General features: G+C 40.3%; 1 protein-coding gene across 1 annotated transcript in view; it reads left to right on the forward strand.

Annotated features, from left to right (window-relative positions):
- Nucleotides 1-26643, forward strand: part of oys (lysophospholipid acyltransferase 6) — an 85255-nt gene that overhangs the window by 18021 nt on the left and 40591 nt on the right. The window contains exon 2 of the mRNA XM_019048011.2: nt 19884-20029. Coding sequence (XP_018903556.2) covers nt 19884-20029 — 146 coding nt within the window. The remainder of the gene's footprint in view (nt 1-19883; nt 20030-26643) is intronic.

Consider the following 26643-nt stretch of genomic DNA (forward strand, 5'->3'; position numbering starts at 1 on the left):
TATAATTAAATTTTAATAAAGAAGAACAAACTTATAATTAAATTTACAATTTAACCCTTTTATCAGGCACTTTATTAAAAAAAAAAAAAAAAAAAAAAAAAAAAAAAAAAAACCACATAGAGTCCAGACTCTTGAAAACATTAACAGCAAAAAATACTCTTGATTCAATCAGATTTAAGCTTAAATCAAAAGGAAATCCGCTCACATTAAGAGGCTTGGTTCTTGATTTAAGCTTAAATCTGATTGAATCAATAGTATTTTTTCTTGTCGATGTTTTTAAGAGTCTGGGCTCTAGATCCAATGTGTTTTTTTTCCAGTGCGCGCAAATAACGTTTTGACCGGGATCAGCTTGAGAATTTCTAATTGAAAATTTCACTGATTTTGCTTCTGATCTTATGCAAAAGTCTGATTTGTACAAAAATCGCACGGGTACATTCTTGTGAAAAATTGATTTTTTTGGGTGAATTTTGCAACCTTGGAATGCAGTTACGTTCTTTCGTCTGAGCAACGACGATATGTACGGAAACGAACCCGGTGGTGCGGTGTCGCGTTGAGATGTTTGTCGTTACTAAGTATATAATAACGCTGCATGACATTCAGACGTTTTAAAATAACTCAGAAAAGTACGCATTTTCCGATTAATTAATTAATTTTTGCTCCTTGAAATAGATAGATCAAATAAGACGAGAGGTCCTCAGCCTAACAGAGCATTCCTAGCGGCCTGGAAAACAAGAAGTCAGGGAATGTCTGTAAGGATTACGGAAAGTTAGGAAACATTTTAACAGACTTATAATCATCGAGGGGCTCGGAGGACAAGGCGCATAAGTGCTGTTTTTGCTATTTCATGAAATACGTGTTTGAACGTTTGAAATGTCATGGTTCCTCGTGGCGCAAAGAGAGTTCAAACTGACTTTTTGATGCTTAAAAATGGGAATTTGGTAGCAAATTTTTCACAGAATTTGCATCACGATTAGTTATACTTGAAATCATTAATATGTCAATTTTTTTCAAAAATTGCAGTCATGCGCCTTGTTCTTCAAGCTGCTCCATTGGAAGAAAACGAGATTTTCTCCGTCCAATCTATCAATTTTCGTTTTTTTGAATTTCCCCACATCGAGTCTGAAACCGATGAAACGTCAGGTCCTGACAGGAATTTTAGAATTTACGCTGAAATTGATTCATAAAGAAAACGAGATGTCTATGCGGAACAGGTCCAGGAAAAACTTCCATTCGGTCTGAAGAATCTGGGAAAGTCAGGTCTGAAAAAAAACCTGGGAAATCTGTTTTGCTATTGGCCCGAAACTCTTAAGCATTTCGCCTCCCCCCTTCCAAAAGAAAGAAAGAAAAAAACGCATACAGGGTGATCCAAAAGTCCCTTCCACCCCCTCTAACTTTTTACCTAATTGAGGTAAAGATTTGAAACTTGGGGGATATTCCTAGGTCAAAGGGAGCTACTTTTTGGCCCCCTAAAATTTTCAGGGGGCCCCCCTTGGGGGGCAACGGCCCCCAACTTTTAATTTTCAAATAGGAAGACCCCCTTTGTGATAGCTCGTTCGAAAGAGCATAAAAAAAGAAAACTTTTCGCGCAAACTCGAAGTCAATATCTTAAACCGTTTCAAAATGGCGGCCGGTTAAAGTTCAAAATGGCCGAAAATTCACACCGGTTATTTGTCGATAGATTTGCGCGAAAATCGGTATGTAGGGGTATTTTGACACGAGAAAAACGAATTTAACGTTAGATTTTCAAAAAAACCGAAATTTCCAAAATGGCCGCCGGTTAAAGTTTAAAATGGCCGAAAATTGTCACCTCGGTTTTTTGCTGATGGATTTGCCTAAAACTTGGAATTTGAGAGTATTTTGGCATAAGATAAACAAATTTGAACTTAGATTTCTAAAAAAATCAATTTTTGGTCATTTTGAACTTTGACCGGCGGCCATTTTGGAAATTTCGGTTTTTTTGAAAATCTAACGTTAAATTCGTTTTTCTCGTGTCAAAATACCCCTACATACCGATTTTCGCGCAAATCCATCGACAAATAACCGGTGTGAATTTTCGGCCATTTTGAACTTTAACCGGCCGCCATTTTGAAACGGTTTGAGATATTGACTTCGGGTTTGCGCGAAAAGTTTTCTTTTTTTATGCTCTTTCGAACGAGCTATCACAAAGGGGGTCTTCCCATTTGAAAATTAAAAGTTGGGGTCCGTAGCCCCCCAAGGGGGGCCCCCCTGAAAATTTTAGGGGGGCCAAAAAGTAGCTCCCTTTGACCTAGGAATATCCCCCAAGTTTCAAATCTTTACCTCAATTAGGTAAAAAGTTAGAGGGGGTGGAAGGGACTTTTGGATCACCCTGTATACCTACATCAGTCCGCACTACTTACAAGTCCATCCATGTTTCATCCTATTTTATTTTGCACGTGTAAAAATTTCAATTAAAAAAATTCATGTCTTTCCTCGTGTCCTCCATGTCCTTATAAATGTCCTTTCGGAGGAAGTGAGGCAAGCTTTGAATGCCCATACTGCGTTCTTCCTACCAGAGTGGTGTTTTTCTCCGATCCGGTGTCACTGTCATGTCACCGCTACCGTCCGTTTCCACCTCGTCAACCAGACATGCGGAAAGCGAAGCGTTCCACCAAGTCCGTCTAGCCCTAGACGGGAGCTGTAGTGACGTCACGGCCTTTAGATTGACAGTTGAAGAACAGAAATGAAAAAAAAAAAATACTCTAAGCGCCGTAATTACTAACTTTAAGATTCAGGGGCGTTTTTCAATGAAATCTTAAGGAGAAAACAAGTTGGGAAAACCCAATAACCCATGAATTTTTACTCGACCGTGAAAGCCAGGAAACGGAAAATTTCGCTGTTGAACACTGACATTTTTTGCCCTGTTAATCCAATTTTCCTTTGCATAGTGTTTTTTTTTTTTTTTTTTTTTTTTTTTTTTTTTTTTTTTTTTTAATTTTACCTTCGACATTAATGTTTTTTAAATTTAATTTAATTATACTTCCACATCTTGGAGGTTCAAATTAACTTGAACACGCACTGGAAAAAAAAACCACATTGAATCTAGAATCCAGACTCTTGAAAACATTGACAAGAAAAAGGACTCTTGATTCAATCAGATTTAAGCTTAAATCAAAAGGAAATCCGCTCAAATTAAGAGGCTTGGTTCTTGATTTAAGCTTGAATCTGATTGAATCAAGAGATTTTTTTCTTTTCGATGTTTTTAAGAGTCTGGACTCTAGATCCAATGTGGTTTTTTTTTTCCAGTGCGTGAAAGCTTGTGGAAATTCTCGTACTCACCGCTATCGTTTCTCTATTCCGTGGATGATGCATATCGATGGCTATATCTACATTGCAGTGGCTAAGACCGCCAGGTTCGAACCTGGATCACATTGGTGATTGTTCATTCAGCTGGCTACTCGCCATTTGCAAGTTCTGAACGATATTGAGAGTTGCAGGAGTACGCAGTGGTTCAGTAGGACACTTTATTTATCCTCAGGTGTCTCAGGCCTTGCTCCACAGGACGTTTCATGGGATTTGTTCTAGGGAACTATCTAACTTGCGAAGTTGGGAAAATTATTAAGTTGGTTAATACTAATCACAGTATCAAGCGGAGTCCTCACGGAGTTCTAAGAGCGACTCAGAGAGAAGGAGAAGAAATTTTGTCGCTTCGTTCAACGGGGAAGAAGCCCAGAAGTTTCATTCCTGCGATTCGAACTTGGGACAAATCCCACGAAACGTCCCTGAAGACAAGGCGTCGCGTCAAGGTGACCTACGGTTTTGGTCGGTTTAATCAAAAATTTTGTCGATAAACCTAGTCCTATTGGTCATAATCTGTCCAAAAAAAAAGTAAGTTTAAGTAACCCTAAAAACAGGAACTAACTATACTTCTCTCTCTTCTTTTCATTCATCTTTTCCTTCCCTATTGGGTCCCCCCCCCCCCCGTCTATTTTTAAAAGTCGTCCAGGAAACCTGAGCGAGTCATGGCTATACTCTCCTGGCAGGCAAAAAACTTGATGACCTGGTGCATTGCATCACCGATCGTCGTCGTGGGCCCACGATGATCTCATGGATGATGGGAGCACGCTTGGAGTCGCGGATTGCGCAGTGATTGGCCGCGCCGCACAGTGGATCGAGTCAATTAGAGGGGTCGGACATGAAATGTTTGATTAAAACTGCTAATTTTGATGTTTATTTCGTCAAATTTTACATTTCAATGGGTGCTTTTCGAAGAAAATTTAATAAGGAAACCAATGGAACCACTTTTAGAACGTAAAAGTTTTGTATATACGGAGTTAAAAGCGTTTTAAGTTTCCAAATTTGGTCCGACCTCTCCAACTAACTCGATCCAGTGTGCGGCGGCACACGGTGGATCGAGTCAATAGGAGAGGTCGAACGAAATTTGGAAGCTTTAAACGCTTATAACTCCGTTTAGACAAAATGTTGAGGTTCCAAAAGTGGCTTCAGTGGTTTCCTCGTGAAATTTTCTTTTAGAAACACCCCTTTAAACTTAAAATGTGACGAAATGAACACCAAAATTTGCAGTTTTAGTCAAAAATTTCATGTCCGACCTCTCCTACTGACTCGATCCGCCGTGCGACGGGAGCGCGGCACACCCAAACACGGCAGACGGCAGCGGCCGTGGCTTCGGAGCAGAGGACTAGAGGAGTCCCCAGGCCGAAGATGACCCTGAAGAATCGGGAGTCGGGCCTCTCGCTTCGCTTTCGGGGGCCCCTGTTCCAGTTTGGCGGGGGCTCGCCATTTTTTGTCACCACCGCCGCCACCAGTCCGCCTCAGCCTCCGAGGTTGGTCCGCGGAGCACGTGGCTGTGCCATGGCGTGGCGCTAGAGCTGTTATGATCCTCGCTCGGATCAGCATTCGGCTCGGCTGATCGGCCTTATTAGAGTCCCTTTATACTGAGAGTCAAGACAATGTGAATCCATTTCTGATTGGTTCCCGTATTTTAGGCCTTCACAGTGTCACAAACGGGAATAAAGATTACAGTTTCACCGATTGCAAAGATTATAATCTGGAATGGACCGAGGAATTTCGAGTTCGACAAGGAACAAACGGAATGAGAGAAGGAACGGAGAAAGGAATTTGAGAATGGGCCGATCAAAGAGTACGAAAAACGTTCAATTTGTGTAATCTTTATTCCCGTTTGTGACTCCATGAGGGGTGTTGTCTTGACTCTCAGTATAAAGGGACTCTGATCGGCTCCTAACGCCGTCGTTTCTCAGACCAAGAAACGTAACTCCAGTCCTAGATCGCAAAAATGCTAAATTTTTGCTAATTTTTGATAGATATCTAGTACTCGGAAAATCCCGGAGCTACCGGGATTCATCAGGGGATGAAACATCAGGTAACTATTCTGCCGCACCTAGAGTCCCTATACACCCAGAGTTAAGACAACTCACTTTTGGTTGGGCTGAAAGTGGCCTAAAAAAAATCCAATTCTGATTGGTTCTCGCTCATGGAGGCCGAAACGAGTGAGTGCACCAAGATGGCGGTACCTCGAATGTGAACAAGAATAATGAAAATATTACCTAATTGGGGTTCATCAAGAGTAAATTGTTATTTCCATCGGTCCAAAATGAAAATAGATTAAGAAGTTATTCACAAACCAATCTCATTTTCTTTTTAATTGATCAATTTGTTGATGTTGTTGTTTTTGTGTGACACACATCGCAGGATTCCTGATCCTTATCCATCAATATCGTTCGTTCGGGTGCACTCGTTTCGGCCTCCATGGCCAGCCAAGGCCGGCTGCCAGTCAGCTGATAATCGAGTTGTCTTAACTCTGGGTATAAAGGGACTCTAACATCAGGTAACTATTCTGCCGCACTGGAAAAAAAAACACATTGGATCTAGAGTCCAGACTCTTGAAAACATTGACAAGAAAAAGGACTCTTGATTCGAGCAGATTTAAGCTTAAATCAAAAGGAAATCCGCTCAAATTAAAAGGCTTGGTTCTTGATTTAAGCTTAAATCTGATTGAATCAAGAGTATTTTTTCTTGTCGATGTTTTTATGAGTCTGGACTCTAGATCCAATGTGTTTTTTTTTTTTTCCAGTGCGTGCTGAGGAAGAACGCCGTACGAGCCCGCTAACGTTGCCATATTTCCTTCAAGAAAAACCGAATTCTCTGAGAATTTTTCTAACTTTTGAGTCAGTTTAGTTCAAGATTTAATTGAAAATATTTAAAAACTTCAAGGAAAAATATTCATACCTTTCCTCAAAAATACATGTTTTATTCGGGGAAATTTAGCAACTCTCAAATGTTCACAATATGTTCATCCTTAGCACGGCAGTATTGCTGCACACTTTTTTAGACTGGTACAAAAACGGACACCGTCCTAATTTTTGCAATTACCTACTCTCAATGCCGAACTAACATCTGAACGCGGTCTTAAATCGCAGTCTAAAAGTGCTCAAAATTATTTGGTGTAGTCTCAACGACTTTCGAGGGAACATTATTTTGTTCAGCGTCAGAATGTGTCCACTCGCAACATTGTATTTTTACTAGGAACTGTTGGCCGTTTCTTACCAATAATATCTAAATTTTTTTCAAAGAAATGTCATTATTTGAATTGATTTTGCAAGCTTTAAATGGAGATCCTTTCCCGCGTCTTGGAAACGAAGTGAATCACCTGATGCTAAAACCTAACAAGTCCATTTCTGTTGCAGTCCCGAAAAGAGCAGTTGAGCAGTGACGATCCAATTCAACAAAACAACATATTTGCCATTGTTTTCCTATACTTGTGAGTGCATTTATCTCCTTCTTGCCAAATGCAGTCCACTTTAATGAAATTTCGCACCAATGAAATGGGTTCGCAAAGTAGACTCGTGTTTTCTGCGTCCATCGTTTCGAATTCATCCGGATGTTCGAGGTGCTTTTAGGATCCTCCACGACGAAGAGTCGTTTTCCGAGTGACACGTCAGACATCCGCTCAACGCCTGACCTCATAGGTGTGCTTGTTCCAGTGTTCCTCTTTCTCTTGCAGAACTTGTTTAATTAATTATTTCTATAGACGTTGTTGCCTTCTTGGTGACTGAGGAAACCCTATGTATGTGTGACTTCGCCTCATCTTGAATTTCGCCTCAAAGTGGCATATTCCCATTAAGATCAAATCTACTCTGACTCAGATTAGATTTAAAATAGGAACTAGCTCATACGCGACTCAGATGAGAGTTGCTTCCGACAAAATACAAATAGCACTAGCTCCAGCCCTCTAGTTGAATCTGATGAGAGTAAAATACTTGGTTACCAGTTTTTCTAATTGTGGCTATATATCGATCCTTTTCTATGGGTTGAAACGGCAGATCAATCGATATATCGCAAAGCACGCCGCGCCACTGGTGGCTCTGATGGGGACGGTCTGAGGAAATGTTTCGCATTGACGATCAATTATTAGACTGAATCTTGCAAGAAAGAACTACGATTTTTGGCTCATCCATAAAATTACTACTCTACAGAGGAACCAATGATATATATATATATATATATATATATATATATATATATATATATATATATATATATATATATATATATCACGGCACCACGGACGCACCTCGAGTGCACCCCGAGTGCACTCGAAGCGCACCCACTCTCACACTACACACTTAGTGCGTTCGGAGTGCACTCGGAGTGCACTCCGAACGCACTAAGGGCATTTTATTTTTACTAGGGATACGCTGTTTCATATAGGATTAAATTTGTCCGTGTGAAAATATTATAGGTCTAACATTTTCTCTATATTTTAAGCACCATAGCTATAATGAGGATCTTGGAAGAAAAGGCGCACAAGTGCATCAGTTGTTAAAAAATTGAGTTATGGATGATGTCAAATAAAACTATCTTGATACACTTTCTGTAGAAAATTCGATCCCAAATTCCAATTAAGTACTAAAAAGAAGTCAGTTGAAACTTTCTTTCCGCCATAAGGACCCATGTAATTTCGAAACTTCAAACACGTATTTCTCAAAATAGCAGAAACTGCACGTATGCGCCTTGTCTTCCAAGGCCCTCTAATCGTATATTTCAAAAGAAAGACGCATGCCCTGCTTGCTGTCCGAAATGTTCAGAAGGTCATCGTACTCTCTTGTTTCCTCGTACAAACTTAAAAAAGCCGAGGTGTCTGAGTGAGAATAGTCTAGAAATTTTATTATCATCATTTTATTATCTTTGCGAGCGCTGGGGTGAGAACTTAAGCACACTCAAATTTTCCTGTCAGCATGAGCTCACAATCCGTCCAGCGTTACACAAAAATCACTCTAGATAATTGCCTTTTCAATTTGGGGAATTAAACTCCCACGCAACTACCCACGCCCTCGCGAAGAAACGGCAGAAATATGTGTTGCGAAGAGAATAAGATTAACTACCCATCATTAAAAATGATCGGAACTTCGCATCAGGAAAGTCAACATGCACTGCTGACATTCTTGTTCAGTCATTGCAGACTTTCCGTTCGCTTTAGTAAATCAAAATCATCTGTAGTACGGTAGGAAAGGAGTTAGCAGACCCAAACGCTTTATTTTCAGAAATTTTCGTTCTATTGACGGTTACAACCCCCTCCTTCTACCCTCTTCCTCTCTGGAAAGAGTCAAAGAATGACACCGAATTAAAAACATCACAGAAAGTTCCCTCTGTCCTAAAAACATGACACGCCAATTTAGAAGGGGAAAACAGTAAAAACACCCCCCGGTGTGTCCGTTGTGTAAGTATGACGAAACTTTCAGCGCTGTCTGTAATAGCATGACTTCCCTGATCTTTTAGATTGCGGTTTTGAAATTGGCCTGTTGCATGCAAGATATACCGCCAAGTGAATGCACTTTTTTAGGTAAAATTGCACTGATATGGCATATCTGCAGGTAGAGAGAAGGGGCCCGTTCTTGAACGCACTCTCGCTGAATTTCCTCGGGCAACTCTATGAATTTTTGCTCATTGAAAGTCTACATCCTACAGAATGTATCATGATTTGGTCGTATCCGGTCTTTTTTCTGGTTCAACACGCTGAAAAAAAATCTCTGTGTATTTACTAAGAAAAGGGTAAAATTGCCAAGAATTCAAGGTTCTATTTGATCCCAGTTTTTTCTCGGTAAAATTACCATTTATGGAATCGGTAATTTTACCGAGAAATCTCGGTAAAATTATTGAACTTTTTGGGTAATTTTACTGGACCTTGGTAAAAACGCCAATATTTTTCATCGACCGTGGTAGAGTTACCGAGATATAAAATGGCAAAGTTACCAGGAATTGATTGCCAATAAAAGTGGTATTCTTACCCGAAAAATAAAACAGTAAAAATACCGGTTTTTAGGTAAGCTTACCAGTCTGTCTTGGTAAAATTACCAATAATTGGTAAAAGAAAGTGAGATGGTAAAGGAACCAACGGACCTTGGTAAAAACGCCGAGAATTTGTTTTCAGTGAACGGGCCTTAACATGGGTCTGAAGGCCGATTTTGACGGAAATGCGAGTTTGCAGTTGAATGCGCCATCAGGCCCGAATAGATAGAGACCCAAAATAACCAAATCAATATATATTCCGTACAATATACAACTTCAATGAGCAGAAAATAGTAAATTTGAGGAAATTCAGAATGGGCCCAAAAACGACCCTTATCGATACCCCTCCTTTTGCCACGTTGAAATGTAGTAACGTTCTTTCCAGTGGCGTGGCGTGTTTTGCGATATATCGATTGTTATGCCATTTAAACTTATGGAAAAGGATCGATAAACAGGGTGTTCGTGACGGACACTTTAATAATCGATTCTTTACCATAGGTTTAAATGGCATAGTAATCGATACATCGCAATTCACGCCACGCCAGACGCCACACAGTGGATCGAGTCAATAGGAGAGGTCGAAAGGCTAAGTTCGAAAATGGACTTAAGATGAATATTTAAAAGAAAAAACCCATTCACAGTGGATCAGTTGCTTTTATTGTGATTAAAATGCAAGCTTTCGAAAAACTTTGCATTCGATCACGGCTGGACCGCGTTAAGCAGAATGGAACCAAGCCACATCAGCTATTGCCAAATTTAACTGAGCAATTTAATTTTTACATAAGAACGGTTGTGCAGATTTTTCTGCAAATTTCAGTGAATTTCCTACACAGCACGAAGCCAATCCCTTAACATTTTCAAAGAAATCTGCACAAACGTTCTTTTGTAAAAAATTAAACCGACTCATTAAATTTGGCAATAGCTGATGTGGCTTAGTTCCTTTCTCCTTAACGCCGTCCAGTTTAACTCTCGCTCCTTCGCAAGAGTTGGAGAATACAAAGCAGTGGCGTGGCGTGAATTGCGATATATCGATTGTTATGCCATTTAAACCTATGGAAAAGGATCGATAAACAGGGTGTTCGCGACGGACACTTTAATAATCGATTCTTTACCATAGGTTTAAATGGCATAGTAATCGATACATCGCAATTCACGCCACGCCAGACGCCACACAGTGGATCGAGTCAATAGGAGAGGTCGGACATGATATTTATAACTAAAACTGCACATTTTAATGTTTAAATCGTCATATTTTATACTATAAGGGATGGTTCTGATAGAAAATTTCACGAGAAAACCAATGAAACCACTTATAAAACCTCAAAGTTTTGTAAAAATGGAGTCATAAGCGTTTAAAGTTTCCAAATTTTGTCCGACCTATTCTATTGACTGTGCGATCCACTGTGTGCCCCTGGTTCTTTCGTCAAAGAAAAGGACGACCTGAGTTAGTCGTCTGAAAATCAGTTTTTTTTTTAAAAAATTGTATCTTCTTCATTTGAAGCGTGTCTTTTCGTGCCATTTTTGGATCCCGTATCTTTCCGTACACGCGTTTGAATATCCGTCTTACCTAATCTTAAAGTTGAGGAAGGACAAAGTTGAGCAAGGCTCCGTGACTTTCCATCTAAGAACTCCGATTGTCGTATACGTTCTTGATCAATATTCGCGCGCTTGTCGACATGACACGCGTCTATTCGTTTTTCGCGGGGCCCGCGTTCCGATTTGTGTCTATTGAATATTCACGGCGTCAATTAAATCGTGATTACGGAGCTGTAATGAGCCGATTGTTTTTCACACACGCCGCTTTTCCCCGCGGCGGAAGAACGTGCCGCACCGGCCGATCAGCGATTCCGAGCGGGATAAGCGGATAAAGGTCTCAGAAGCCGTGGTTGGATAAAGAGGGTGTCTCCAATTCCGGAATTTCCGGAAAGTCCGGAAATAGTACTGATTTTGTAAGGGCGGTCCGGAAGTACTGAAAAAGTGCGGAAATTCCGCAAAAAGGTCCGGAATTTTTTTTGAATTTTTTGTAATTTTTGTCGCAATTTCAAATTTTTGTAATTTCGTCAAATGGAGGTACTGGAAAAGAACGGAATTTTTCTGTTGGCGGAGGTACTGAATTTCTCGAGAATATACTGAAAAAGTACTGTAAAAGTACTTATTTTTGACCACCCTGTTCTGGTAGACACCCTGGATAAACGTAGTTAGGAGGTTTTTTTCTATTGTTGTTTGTAAAGCCAGTTAATTTAGGCAAAAGTTGCCTGGAAATTTGTAATCTAAGTAAGAAAAATTCCGAGAAATTTTGAATTTTACCATACTTGCAACCTTACGGACCGTCCGGATGCTATATCTCACATATGAACTGGTATACTTAATCAAATGTTATATTATACCTCTTACTCTTACTATTTTTTCCTTTCGAATTTGTTTACTGTGTGGGTCTTAAATTGCTTTAAGTGATTTTACACTTTAGTCGTGAAAGCACATCCAAACTAAGTAATCCATTTAGAATGTTCCAGCCTCAGAAACCCAACAAGTATTCGACCTTTCACGTCAAATCATGAATGATCTCGCTGAAAGCTGTAATCCTTTTAAGGCGGTTACCGTATCGACGGGCTAATAGCGTTAGCGCTTCCTGCAACCAGCAACCACTTAAAATAATAGCATCGTTTAAGAAAAACACAATGACATATGAGATATGCAGAAATGGGAAATAATATAAGGCCTAGGAAGAAAATAAATTAATAACTAAAAGTTTTTGATCATATACTTTCACGTCAATAATGAAATTGACACAATAAGTTCATGAGACTTTTTAACTCCAACTAGTGTAAAACTTGCTTGTCGAAGCTGAACATTAGGCTTTATCGTTCGAAATTTTTGTTGAACTTGATTCTAATAACACACGCTGATTTTACTCCAATCACCCCCCCCCCCCCTCAACACCGTGACTGTTCAGTTTTTGGTTACTAAACCGCCATTCGTTATTGAATAAAGTGCCACTACCTTTAACAGTCTTCAGCGTTTTAAATTAGAAAAAAAGCGAGATGTGGTCATAGTTAATAAAAAAATTCATTTAATTTTGACCGTGCATGTGATAAAATATCTTTCCCACAGTTAAACCTAAACTCGATAATGTTTCAATAATTTTAAAACAAAATCAAATCTCTCTTGTGCAGAAGATTTTTGTCTCCTATTTTCCATCCTGTTTACTTTATCTCTCCCCCCTCCCCTACCATTTAGAGTATAATCCTTTAGGACTATCAGTGATGGATTAATTTTCAGCCTCAGTTTTGACGTGGAAAGAAACGATCGAAGTGGAAAGTCGAGGTCAAAAATTGGAAATGAGCATCTTCTGTAGAAGACCGAAAATTCGAAGGGAAAAATTTGTTTAATATCGCACGATTCTCAGCGGAATTCAAAGAATGTTAATTCAAGCCAAAGAGATAAACCTGGGAAAATTCGGGAGATCCATGGCGACAAGAAATTATAATCGAATTTTTACCACAGCTTCAAATGGAAACATATCGAATATCGATCATTCACGCTTCGATACTGATTTACCCCTTTGCATGAGTCAATCCTTCTTACGCCAGTCGAAAAAAATGAACCAATTCAGCCCAATAAAAAAAAACGTCCGGGTATCGTAATTGGAACTTTCGGTTATTAATTTATGATCGGTAGGCTATCTCCCCTCTAGGATCTGGTGGCTAAGGTCAAGTACAAGAGGCAGGACGTGATTACCCCTATTATTACTGGCATTTCTATGGGCCGATCAATCAAGCGATACATCGGTGTCATTGTGTCTTCGCAACGTACAAGGTCTAGGCCCTCGCCGAACTAATAGGCTCTCTTCAGCCTGCTCTGGATATTTTATACTGAAATTCCAAGAAAGAACGCCGTATGAGCTTTCAGACTTTGCCAAGTTTCCTTCGATAAAAATCGAATTTACCGGGGAAAATTGCGAACATTATTTTCCAAAATTCTCAGACAATTGTGTACGCAATTTAATCTAATATAACTGAAAATTTCAAGGAAAAATATGCTTGAACGTTGTCACAAACACATGTTTTATCCAGGGAAATTTGGCACCTCTCGAATGTTCATACGGCGTTCTTTCTCAGCACGGCAGTATAGGCCACCGCACTCTAGAGAGGAGAGGTATTATTCGCCGAATTTTTAGGGAGCTCTGCTGTGTTACGGTAAAGAACAGTATAACGTCTGTATCATTGAAATCTAAAGTTTTCCTTACTCCGTCTTTTGAGGCATGAAGCTAAGGTCCGCACGAAAGTGGCACGAACGCGATACGGGGCAAAACTTCCAAAGATCTCCTCTAATACGCTGAATTTGATCAAAATTATCTTAAGTAATGTCATCAAACGAATTCGAGGAAGGAGGAAGGAGCAATAAATTTAGCGAGAAAAACCACCAATAATCGGGAATGTGGTATTCAACAGTGATGACGCATAGAAGGAAATATTTGAGCAGGGCTCTTGGGGGGGGGGGGGGGGAGATCCGAATGATTTCCAGTGACGAGTCACGAAAGTTAAACTTTTTTTAGCTATCTAGTTGAATTCTGAATTCTATCGTTTCTATCCCCTTGCAGATACAAGGAGACTACGGGTAACACGTCAAGAATTTAGAATCAGAAAAATAATGTTAATAGTTTCACCAAAAATATTCCAAATATTTCCACTAACACGTAATGACATCAGTGAAAATAATTGTGCAAACAAAAAATCGGGCTCACAAGATTTCGTAGCGACGGTGCGACGCGGCGTGCTGCCAGCGCGAAACGTGCACTGGCGCCTACAAACCTAACGGGATACTTCACGCATTGCGCAAGGCTTGAAGTATCCTCTTAGGTTTGTAGGCGCCGCGCCGCAGCGTGCCACGGTTCGACGCACGGAACGGAATTTCGCCTTCAATGCCCGACATAGGCAAAAGCGCGTTTACCGGAGTCAAAATAGTGGTAGACCCTGATTCAGATTTATCTCCTCCGCTCGCGAGTAAGGCAATTACTGTAACTTTGCAAGCAGGTGCCAAAGGTAAAATCATCTGAAAATGGAGTTACTTTTTGCCTTCTCCGATGCATCTTTCGAGATTTTTTTAAAACTCTTGTATTAGTGCCTGAATTTTTCCATTGAACCGAACACGTATTCATGTCGTCGCTCCTCTGACGTAACGACCTATCTCAATTTCCACATCAGCCCCGCATTACATATACATTCATATGCTTTCTCGTGCTCATGCACATTTCGAGATACGCTCTTACATCCGTAACAGTAGCGTGGCGTGAATGATCAATTATCGATATCTCTCCATTTAAAACTATTGTTAAGAATCGATTATTAAGGTGTTCGTTGCGAACACCATGAATATCGATCCTTTTCTATAGCTTTAAATGGCAGATTAATCGATTTATCGCAAAGCACGCCACACCACTGATCCGTAAAACAAGTAAAAACGCCGGATCACCGCAAACGGTCAGCGTTTCGGAAGTTTTCGCACCCAGAGACAAATATATTTCAGAGATCTCAAACGGCCTATCTCATCTACAGTGTAATTGTTACTTCCGAAAGTCAACGCTGAGATTTGCCTAATGATAACTGGATCGCTTTGCGATGTATCGATTGATCCGTCATGTAAACCTATGGAAAAGGATCGATAAACAGGGTGTTCACAAAGAACACCTTAATAATCGATTATTTACCAAAGCTTTAAATAGGGAAATATCGAAAATCGATCATTCACGTCTCGACACTGTCCAGCTGATGACCCAAGAGTTGAGTACTCGGTTGAGCAACCCCAGCCTAGTTTGCAAGAACGCGTCTAGCAAAGAGCACTCTCCGACGTTCATCAGTCATCATGAAGCGAATTTTATTTGATTTTTCGCTCTCGAATTTGCTCATCAAGCTTCACCCAGCGAAAAACAGCATTGCCCTCCGAATGGAGATTTTGCATGTGTGAGGAATTTGCGATTTGATTATTGATTTTTTGTAAAAGTTGGCGAGAAACACGATAGTACCGCTGGTTTTCTCTGAAATCAACTCCCAAGCTCAAAAAAGCTCTCAAAGTTGAGGGCTTAATGGAGAGGATATCCCACGCTATCCTGAGAGTCCACCTCTACATCAAAACAAAGTATCCATGCAAAGATGGAGAGCAAATACATTGACAGGGCTGCCACTTCATTTGGGGGCTCTAAAACCGAAAACACGGCAACCCTGCTAATGTATTTGCTCTCTATCTTTGCATGGAGAGTTTGTCTTGATGTAGAGGTGGACTCTCAGGATAGCGTTAGATGGCCCCTCCATTGCGCCCTCAACTTTAAGAGCTTTTTTGAGCTTAGGAATTGATTTCAGGGAAAACCAGAGACACTATCATGTTTCTCGCGAAATTTTACATAAGTATCAATAGTCAAATCGCAAATTCCCCACACATGCAACATCTCCACTCAACTTTCGCCTCATTCGATTACGTGGCTTAGAGTGTCAATGCAGCTCTGTAAAATGCATTGTCTCTGCACCCGATTACATTTCTTGGCTTGCAGTTGCAGGGTCTCAATTATCTGCGCTCGCACCCCTGCAGTGTCCACAATCTCAGTTACAAAGGCACTCCATCCGAAGATTGCAAGAGGCCCATTGCAATACAGAGACGAGGCTCTGAGTGCGGTATGGCACGGGCGTTACGAGAAATGCAGCGGTGTCATTTCCTCGCTTTGCGCGTTTCGCAACCGCGGTCTCGCGGTGACTTTTCTCGACGGAGCCGAGTGCGTTATTGCATCCACGCCGCCGGTCGGGACCGCAGCCCATTAACCTCGGCCAACTGAACTTCCAACCTCCCGAGCCGCCGAGTGGCAGTCGTTCAACTCGCCGACGCGTCCGCGACCAGCGCTCATGAATGAACGTTGCGACGCGACGCAAGGTGCGCGCCGCGCCGCGACGCCCGGAAATGGGTCACTTGCGCTTTTCTCGGATCAAAGGCGCATGTTGTCGAGGGCTAGCTGAGTGGGTCATTGCCCCCCCCCCTTCCAAACCCCCACTCTATCCCTGCGTTTAAATTTGATCTGGCTGAGAGACAATGCGAAGGTGAAACTGCGAAAACTAGTATGCCGATTTGCGACGCTGTCAGGGTGTCTACAAGTTCGGAATTTCCGGAAAGTCCGAAAAAAGTATTGCTTTTTAAGGGCGGTCCGGAAGTACTGAAAAAGTGCGGATCCGCCAGAAGGTTCGAATTTTTTTTCATTTTTCGGCATTTTTGTCGCAGATTTGAGCGAGATATTCAAATTTTTGAACTTTTTCGAATTTCGTCAAATTGAGGTGCTGAAAAAATACTGAATTTTTCTATTAAGAGGGTACTGAATTTCTTGGGAATGCACTGAAAAAGCACTGTATAAGTACTGATTTTTGGCCAGCTTGTTTTATTAGACACCCAGGCTGTAGACTTTCCGTTATAATTAATTTTTTCCGGGAAAAACTGACTACATTTTGCAATTTCTGGCTCGTCGGTAAAAACACTTATGTGCATAGAGGAACGAACGATACATTTGTTGTTGTTTCTAAATTGAGACAGAATTTCCAAAATGCGAAATGTAGGTAGTCCGTAGTCCGAATGCTCAACGTTATTTCTTGAAACTTTCCCTGGTTTTTCCTCTCTGTGTAAGGTAAATGTATTCTGTGAACACAGTACTTTCTCCCTGTAACGAGAACTCAAGAGACCGGCCAATTGCCTCGATATAGAGAGATTCTCGTCGTAGCGATAGTCGATATTCAATATAGGAATTCAATCTAACCAAATGCTCCTGCGTGTAGTCAAATCCATTCTGACGAAAGCAGTCGCGGCAAAAGCTTAATATCCGATTCTGGGAAATCACAAATCAATCGGATAGCCAACGAGACAAGATGGATTCATAACGGATTCTAAAATTCCCACGCTGCGCGGAAAGAGCCAGGGCAGCTTTCAGAATATGTCAAAAAAACCCACCGTAAAATCCAGCGGATCAAGTTTTCACTCTTATTACTACGCGGGGGTCGCGGGGTCGGAACTCTAGACAGCTTCATTCTCTCGGGAATTAGAATGTCGAAAATTTACCGACAAACGAAGTTGCAGAAACGCAGATTTCTGCCCAAAAACTATCGCTCATTTTCGATAGCTCACACGAAAACTTCGTGTTTTTCTTATCGGAGTGGCAACACCGAGGAAGTGTCATAGTCACCAGTTCTTTAATGTTATACCGGCCGCGGGAAAACGATTCTTAAGTTTAACCCACAAACACTCAAAATCGAGTTATTAGCTCGAGTGTTTTTTACGAAGATTTTGGGACAAAAAATGCCCCTAATCATGCAATTAAAGCGTAGTAATACACTGTGAAGTTTGCGGTACAAAAATTCAATTCATTTTGAAAAGAAAAAATCAAAAAATTGATTTCATTGTCTACTCAAGCCTTAAATGCACAAGCCGGGTCAAATTGACCCGAGACTTACTAAAAACACGCGCCCCGGGGGTTGTATGCTGCCATGCTAACGAAAAACGCCGCATGAGCCTTCAGGCGTTCCCAAATTTCCTTAGAAAAATCGCAAATTTTCAGAAATATTTGCGAATATTTATCTTCCGATTTCTCGGATAATTTTGTCTGTAATTTGTTCTAAAGTGTCTGAAAATGTCTAGGAAACTTATTCTTAATTTCCCGGGAAAATGAACATTTTATCGGAGGAAATTTGGCATCTCTCGAATGTTTATGCGGCGTTCTTCCCTAGCACGGCAGTATAGAGCCGGCACAAATGAGTTTTTACCTACGTATAGGTCCTACATTGTTTTCCCCGCGAAACGGTGTGGCCCCAGTACCATTTCTCTGCCTTATCACCTACATATAGGTCTACAAATATATCCTAAGAAAAATCAGACGTCAAATTGAAAAAGAAGAAAAAAAAATCGGGAGTCAAGACAGCCGACGATAGGAGAGACTCAGTCGGACCGCGTCTCTTAACTTTGCTTCCGGCTTCCGAATCGGAACGACACTTTACAAGCATCTCGCAACGGAGCATTGCGAGTGCACGTCTCGTGCCATCGCGCCTTCAATTTTGCAGACGCAACACGGACATCCATCAAGTACGAATAGTCTCTGCGCCGTCATCAACGCGCTGCTTCCCCTTGCTCTATTTCAAAATTGTGTTTGTTTCCATTTTTACTATTTGAAGTGGAGCTTCAAAGGCTATGTGATGTGAGCAACGCAGCTGAAAACAGGATATACGTTATCCGGCCTCGTTTTTTGATTTTCTCCCGAATCGGAACGACACTTTACAAGCAACACGCAACGGAGCATTGCGAGTGCACGCCTCGTGCCATCGCGCCTTCAATTTTGCAGACGCAACACGGACATCCATTAAGTACGAATAGTTGTATCTCTGCGCCGTCATCAACGCGGGTCCTTTTCCTTGTTTTATTTTTAATGTTTTGGTTCCGCTTGTCTTATTTGTAGTGGTGCTCCGAGGGCTTCGTGAGCAACACAGTCGAAGGTGTCGGAGAGACGTAATCTGGTCTCGTTTTTTTAAATTTTCTCCCGAATCTGAACGACACCCCTTTGACAGCATAAATCACATCATTGCGAGTTCACGCCTCGCGTCATCGCGCCTTCAATTTTGCGTATGCATCATGGACATTAATCAAGCACGAATAGTTGTATATCTGCGTTGTTATCAACGCGCGCGGTTGAAATGTTTCTTATTTCTGAAATTTAAGAAAAGTCAAAGATAATTTCCTCGAAATGTGTTATGATGTGTCCAAATCAATAATCGTTTTGAGGAAAAGTAGGTAAAGAAAAGTGGAAAAATGTTATTCCAGCTCCCCAAAAGGCGCACGTCTAAAAATTGGTAATTTGGCGCGAGTTGAATCGTGTTAAGGATTTTTTTCAACGACTACCCATATAAATGTCAAGTTGGATCAAATTGACCCGACCATCGCTCTTGCGAGAGTATGGCGGATGAGGAGGGGGTGCCAAAGCGTCAGTTCGTTACCAAAAAGTTGACATAAAGCAGAAAAAAAGAAAAAAATATTTGTTACCTCCAAAAACATAGATAATACTTCAAAAACTATGAAAATCAATATACTCAAGAGTACGGGTCAATTTAATCAGACTTGGGACTTTACTCATAAAAGTCCTGGGCACTAAGGTTAAGAAGAATTCTCGCCTTCAAAACGTGGTGATAGGATCACATTCTGCAATAGGAACCACTTTCGGCTCATTTAGAACAACATATCTATGCATTGATTCCTAGCAGATGCGTGCACTAGGAAAGTCAAAGAAGTGGTTTATGCAAATAATCAATTTGAAAGATCCAAGAAGCCACCAGTGCTGCGAAGTCTTGATAGTACTACATCACCGAATGTTTCACTTACCACTGTGGCTATCGGTCCGTCATTTAAGTTTTTTTCAGAACTTTTACGGTTTGATAATACCTCTCTTCCGTTTGAAATGCGATAGTAAAGTTTAAAAATATCTCTTGCACGCTTTGCCCGATATTTTAGCTCTACACTCTTTGAATCATCCTTGATTCCAAGTAATGTACGTATTAATTTATTTGATGTAATTTTGTATTTTGTTACAGATCACGTTTATAACTGTACAGATAACAGCTCTAACGATAGCCCCAACATTCCAGTCGCTTCTTCATCCGTCGAAAGCGAGTCCAGCCCTTAGGCAAATCGTAAGCCTTGTTCTGGGCGTGATTTTCGCCTCCACGTGTTTCGGAAGGTCAGTTTATCCTCTGAATTTTTTCTCAAATTTCCTTCTGTTTTCTCTTATTTTATTTGACTTTTCAGGGTTGCCACAGTCAGGGAAGATCGAGAAATGTCAGGGAATTTTAAAAAGTCAGGAAATGTCAGGGAAAATGACGAACATGTCAGGGAAAATTTGTCAAATCACCTTCATTTGCTTTCTGGAATAGGTTTAAGGTTTCGAACAGCAAATTTTGCCTGAAAACAATAGTCAATTATTCCTTGTTGACCATCCGTCGCACATCTTCAATTGTCAGGGAATTCCACCAAAATGTGTCATGAAAATCAGAGAAATGTCAGGGAATTTCGTTTTCTAAAATCTGTGGCAACCCTGAGTTTTGTTTTTTCGTTTTTTGTTTTTACATTTTTCTTCTCTTGTTTTTTTTTTCTCGCTTTCCTCTTGTTTCTTAGTCTTTGTGCCGGTTCTTTTTTCTTTTGGAGGTCGCGGTTAGAAGTGACGTTATTATAAGCGATGAATAAATCATGAAATACAATTCTAACGCATCGAAGGCATGCGAACATTTATGTCTAAATGTCATCCATTTAAGGTATGGAATTGAATCGTAATTGATACCTTGTTAATTTATCGCGCTCTATAACAAATGTTCCAAATTGCTTTGAAATCATCGAATGGTCATCCGGCTCGAAAGGATTTTAAGCGACATACCAAAACCTTTAATCCTACCATAACGCCTACCCCCTCCTCCTCTTGAGGGAACTTGCAATTCAATTCAAAATAAAAACATAACTTGCTGCCATGGCAGAGATTCCGCCGTCAAACCCTCTGAAGTTCGTCTCTTCGATGCTCTTCTTCCAGAAGTTGCCAGTTTAAAGGTTTAAAATAATAATATTCTCAAAGGCCAATCATCATCCTCAAATCTGCTCTCCGCGCGTCGCAATACTGCAAAAAAAACCACATAGGATCTAGAGTCCAGACTCTTAAAAACATCGACAAGAAAAAATACTCTTGATTCAATCGGATTTTTGCTTAAATCAAGAACCAAGCTTCTTACTTTGAGCGGATTTCCTTTTGATTTAAGCAAAAATCTGATTGAATCAAGAGTATTTTTTCTTGTCAATGTTTTCAAGAGTCTGGACTCTAGATCCAATGTGTTTTTTTTTTCTAGTGAAGCGACGAATAGGCTCTATTCTTTGGAATCATGTTATCTTCTGAGCTTGAAAACGGCAATAATTTAAATGATAGGATAGCAGATGGTTAATCTTATCATTTTCTTTTGTGGGTGCACTATTCTAGTTTCCCCCAATAGAATCTGGAAGAAAATGAGAAGAAATACCGATTTTCATTTCAGACATTTTTTCTGGAAATTAGGCACTTATCGGGCTTCATTTTCGAAAACTGCCAAGCTCGGAAGAGAAGAAATAATGCTCCATCTTATCGCAGTAAAGATGTTTTTAGGAGGTGTTTTTTCACTCAAAAATGGGTTAGAGTTTTTGTTTGTTTCGAAAATTGTCCAAGTCAAAAGAGTTTAAAGCATTCTCAGTGACTAGCGAAGAACTAAACAGTTTCGTATTTTTGACCACGGTGGTCTGAATATTAACATGCGCCAAAAAGATGTTCCATGCACCAAAAATTTACGGCTGCATTAAGTTCTTCCGAATTCTGGATTTTTTCCCCTCGATGTAGGTACGGCACTTTCCGGATAAAGCTTTTAAATAACACCCGAAATAAATTGGCCGAAGGAAACCCCCCTATATGTATGGAAATACGTCAACGTCACAGTTGCATCTTCGCACGCGCTACATGGAATCGAGAGCTTTCGCGTTATTAACGCGATGTGAATGAGCATCGCTGGATGCGGACACCGCACTCGGCAGTTATCTCAAAAGCCCTGAAATATGGGCGTTCTTATACAGTTCAGAGCTCAACAGGAATCGGACTTGTCAGGTTTTATATTTGACCGGCTCAACTAGCATGAGTACCGCGGTGGTGTCGCATTATTATGCATTTCCAAATCCGCCAGGATCTCATTCTGGTTCTCGCGTGCCACCGCGATTCGCGACTTGCGAGAGGTTGCCAGATTTACAGGAAAAATCCATATTTATAATCGTTCTTTGATACATTATATCTCAGAGCCCCCGCGTCACTATCTCTCTCACAGTGTAGAAGTTGCTTTCAAAAGTTAATGCTGGAGTTCGTCTGGAGAGGAATGATGAGTTGAACAATTGGACTATATTTTGCAATTAAGAACTATAAATTTCGGCCCGGTTTAAAAACAACGTATGTGCCATGAGTTTCCCTTTGCACATAAGTGTTTTTTCAGATGAGTTAGATTTTGTAGCTCCCAATTGCAAAATGCAGTCCAATTGAGGGGCTCGGAAGACAAGGCGCATAAGTGCAGTTTTTGTCATTTCGAGAAATACGTGATTGAAGTTTCGAAATTACATGGATCCTTATGGTGGAAAGAAAGCTGAAACTGACTTTTTGACGCTTAAAAATTGGAATTAGGTAGCAAATTTTTCACAGAATATGCATTAGGAGTAGTTTTACTCGAAATCAGAAATATCTCGATTTTTAACAAAAAAAAAAACTTGCACTTAATATGCGCCTTGTCCTCCAAGCCCCTCAATTGACCCAGCAATCTTAACCTAATTTGTGAAACTTCGCCTCGAAAAGTGCTCACCCCGACAATCATCAATGTGCCCCAACATTTGTAACATCCCGTGATTGATGAGTTAAAAATTTAATTTATTTGCCCAGTTTGACATGTGAAGATGTTCGGGGTCACCCGAAATCCGCTGACCGGTCCACAGAGGGTGGGGCTCCAAAATCGGACTTATTGTTGCTGAAAGGAACTATGTGCACATGAATTATTTAAAAAGAAACAATGTACACAGGATTTGCGCGCTTCGCTTTAACTTTTGATTTTATTCATTTTTATGTAGCTACTTTTTAGCATACGCACGTCTGATCAGGGTTTTACCGCTTCGTGTCTTAGCGACTTTTGGTCTCCACCCGATCTTTTACGTCAGTTTCGGAGATCCTAGAATGACTGCGTGACCAGTTATTCGGGGAAATTGACTTTTATACCAATGAGTCGTACATAGATTTAACAAGTAACGAAACCAATCTGATTTGAGTCGAAGGTTTTCAATGGATCATATTCGATAGTGGTTCGATGTATCGTTTGGTTCAAAACAATAGAACATAACCTCATATGTCAAAGCCAACATTTACCAAAGTTTTCGTCTTTTTCCGCTTTGAGAATATGCAAGAAGAGCTTTTTATGTTTCTTAAAATCCACACCTGATAAGAAGGATGACTGGAAAAACTAATTATACTCCAAAAATAGATGATTCACAAACTGAGCAGAAGTAGCTGGTATCAACTTCACGGGTGGTAAAATTTTTGTTTTTGGAAAAAAGAAAAAAAAGTGGAAGTTGCGTCTGATCCTAAAAAGTATTTTTCCGCGATTGGCGAAAGCTTTTTCGGGGAGAAGAAGTTTCGGGGTTCTTCGGTTTCAAGCTGGACGATTCAGTGATGCTTCTCACCAAGAAAAGAGAAAGAAAGGGGCTTAAGTGAAGGAAAAACTGATGGAATTCATTTTGCAATTTGAAATCGCGCTATTTCTGGCTTATTTATAAAATCGCTCATCTGCATAAGGAAACTTATGACGAACGCGTGTGCCAACACGTGTACACGTGTATTCATACGAAAATTATCACGCTTAGATCGAGGAATCGCGAATTCTTAGCGAAATCGCAAGATTTTCGCGCGAAAACACAGATCGCGAAACTCTCACCTCGATTCGGGGCATTGCAGTTTTCTTATCATATCTCGTCTTATCATGGAAGAAAATCTGTGAGCCTACAAGGAAATTTTTTGATAAGAAAAATGTTTTGATTTAAAAAAAAGTTTCTGATGAAAGAAATGTTTTGATAAAAAAATGTTTTAATAAAAAAAATGTTTTTTATCGTTTTGCTAAGCAAATAAAGAAAGCGGAGGGTGACAGCAAACCGCGCTGACTTCTGAACATTTTTAGCTTAACTTGTACTTTCGACATTTTTTCGGAGTGAGGCGTTTTTGAAGCTGAGATTGCGATTGATTTTTGCCCCGTAAAACTCTCAGCACCCCTGCCCGAAGGATGAACGGTAGAAATTGTGTGCGCTCTGCGTAGGTGCCATTGCCTTTCACCTGCTATCAACATTCGACAATTTTAACACCCTTGGGCACTATTATATAACAGGTGTCGAGATGACTTCAGCGAAGAATGTGCATCTTAATGGCCTATAACTCTCTTTTGCTCGTTGGGTTAGACGAGCAAAAAAGAGCCAGATATGGCGCAGTGTTGCCACCTAGCGCGATACATTGATAATTGAAGAGTATGTATGTAAAAATCGATAAGCACCATAAGATGTTGCTGAAATAGTGCATGGTGTTTCTGACTGTAAATAATCCAAACGTCATTGTTCCTTGGACTTAGATTGGAAATTTGTCCCTACATTTTAACCTTATTTTTAACACAAGAATTTTCATTCTTGGGCCACTAGATTCCTGATAAAATCATGACGAAAACCGTTGCGCAATCGAAATATTACTCCCCAAAAAATGTGAATACCATATTTCAGAGAATATATTAGACGGATGAATTTTCACTCTCGTTGAATGATTACTTCGTTTCTTTTTTCTTGTTTTTCGGAATTTGACAGTATTTGATTGATGCTATTTAAATTTTCCGGGAACTGTCAAGCCCAAAGACCATCGCAATACGGACTTACATGCAAGTTGCTATCAAAATCCGCAAAATTCGGATTTTTTTATCATGAACTAAAAATCCATTTTATCAGTTGAAATAAAAGGAGATTGCAAGTGGTTTTTTCTTTTTCTTTCTATTTTTCTTTTTATTACCTGTTTTATGTGGTTTTCTTTTTTTTCTTTTTCTTTCTTTTTTTTTAAATGACGACATGAGAATAGACGAAGTACACCTTAGGAAACAGAGAGATCTGGAACCATCGTGACTTAAAAGTATTTTTGAAACACTTAGTTTCCGCGAATTTTAATTAGTCTTTAATATTTTCGCCTACGTGCAAAATTACTGATCTCGTCATCGTGAGTTAATTTTGATGTTGCCTGCTTTTCAAGAAAACTTCAACTTTCCTGCGATTTTGTACATTTTTTTTTATTTTTAGTGTATTTTCCGAAAAAATACACTATTGCATTTTGTTTTTCATGTTTTTTTTTGGTTTTTTTTTTTGTTTGTTTGTTTTTTTGTTGGGCGCCCACCGTACCTTAAGATTTGTTTGAGAACTTCATTTCAATCGTCACTTTAGAATGGGGGAAAAATTGAAAAAGACGGTTACCAAATTTATTAAATCGCGAAAATTCTATTTTGCTTTTAAAATGAAGTCTTCTTGAATTTGTTGCAAAAGAGCATTACGAATCGAACAAGAACCTACAGACGGAAGATGAAAGTCGAAGCAGATCCTAAGAAAGTGGATTAAAAAAAGGTCGGAGAAATGAACATGGGCCAATATTCAATATCCGACCCCCGTCGAAGAATACATCGACAATGTGACAACCAAGAGCCAAGATCGGTTTGAGGTCAAGAACTAGAGTGACTTCAACGTCGTCATATCGAGGCGAAGGTTTCATCTCACCGGACAGTGCCCTTAATCGATTTTGAGACATTTTTTCCTCCTCACGCTTCGCACTGCAACACCAATTTTTTTGCCGTAAATTCACGCAAAGCGGTGATAGCATACTCGACGTCCATCTACGATAAAAGCATCAATGCAAACGTCCCGATGACTTATCGTCGTTCCTCTGACGTAAGCTGCCGTGCTAAGGAAAAACGCCGTATGAACCTACAGGCGTTGCCAAGTTTCCTTTGATAAAATACGAATTCCCTGTTAAACTTACCAATATTTTCCTTCCGATTTTTCAGATAATTTGGTTCGCGATTTCACCCAAAGTTCCTGCAAATTTCAAGGAAAAGCATTCATAACTTTTCTCCAAAATCAATATTTTATCGAAGGAAATTTGGTAGCTCTCCAATGTTCATACGGCGTTCTTCCGTAGCACGGCAGTGAGGGTATCTCGATTTGCGTATGAGCCGCGAAAAACATGGAGTCTTACGGAAAACAAGGCCCACGTGGAAATCAAGGTGCGCCCTTACGTCAGAGAAGCGACGTTATTTCCACACGTTTACGGCTCAGCGCCATTCCTCAATTTTTACGAGAGCCGAGGAGCTTTAAAAATAGAGACCTATATTTTTTTTCTCGGTCGGTTCTGTTTTTTTTTCTCTTTTTTTTTCTTATTCTGTCACCGTAGTAAATCAGTGGCGTGGCGTGCTTTGCGATATATCGATTGATCTGTCATTTAAACCCGTGGAGAAGGATCGATGAACAGGGTGTTCGCAGCGATCACTTTAATAATCGATTCTTTACCATAGCTTCTAATGGAGGGAGAAATATCGATACAGTTGATCATTCACGCCGTGCCACTGCCGAATTTCCCGTCGAGATTTTCCATAGTGTTTCCCAAAGGGCACATCTCCCTTATCCATTGGTCGCGGCAGCGAAAGAATGGAATATCGCGATCATTGCCGAGGCGTGAATAATCGATTATCAATA

Source organism: Bemisia tabaci, chromosome 6 (assembly GCF_918797505.1).
Source record: "Bemisia tabaci chromosome 6, PGI_BMITA_v3".
Classification (NCBI taxonomy): domain Eukaryota; kingdom Metazoa; phylum Arthropoda; class Insecta; order Hemiptera; family Aleyrodidae; genus Bemisia; species Bemisia tabaci.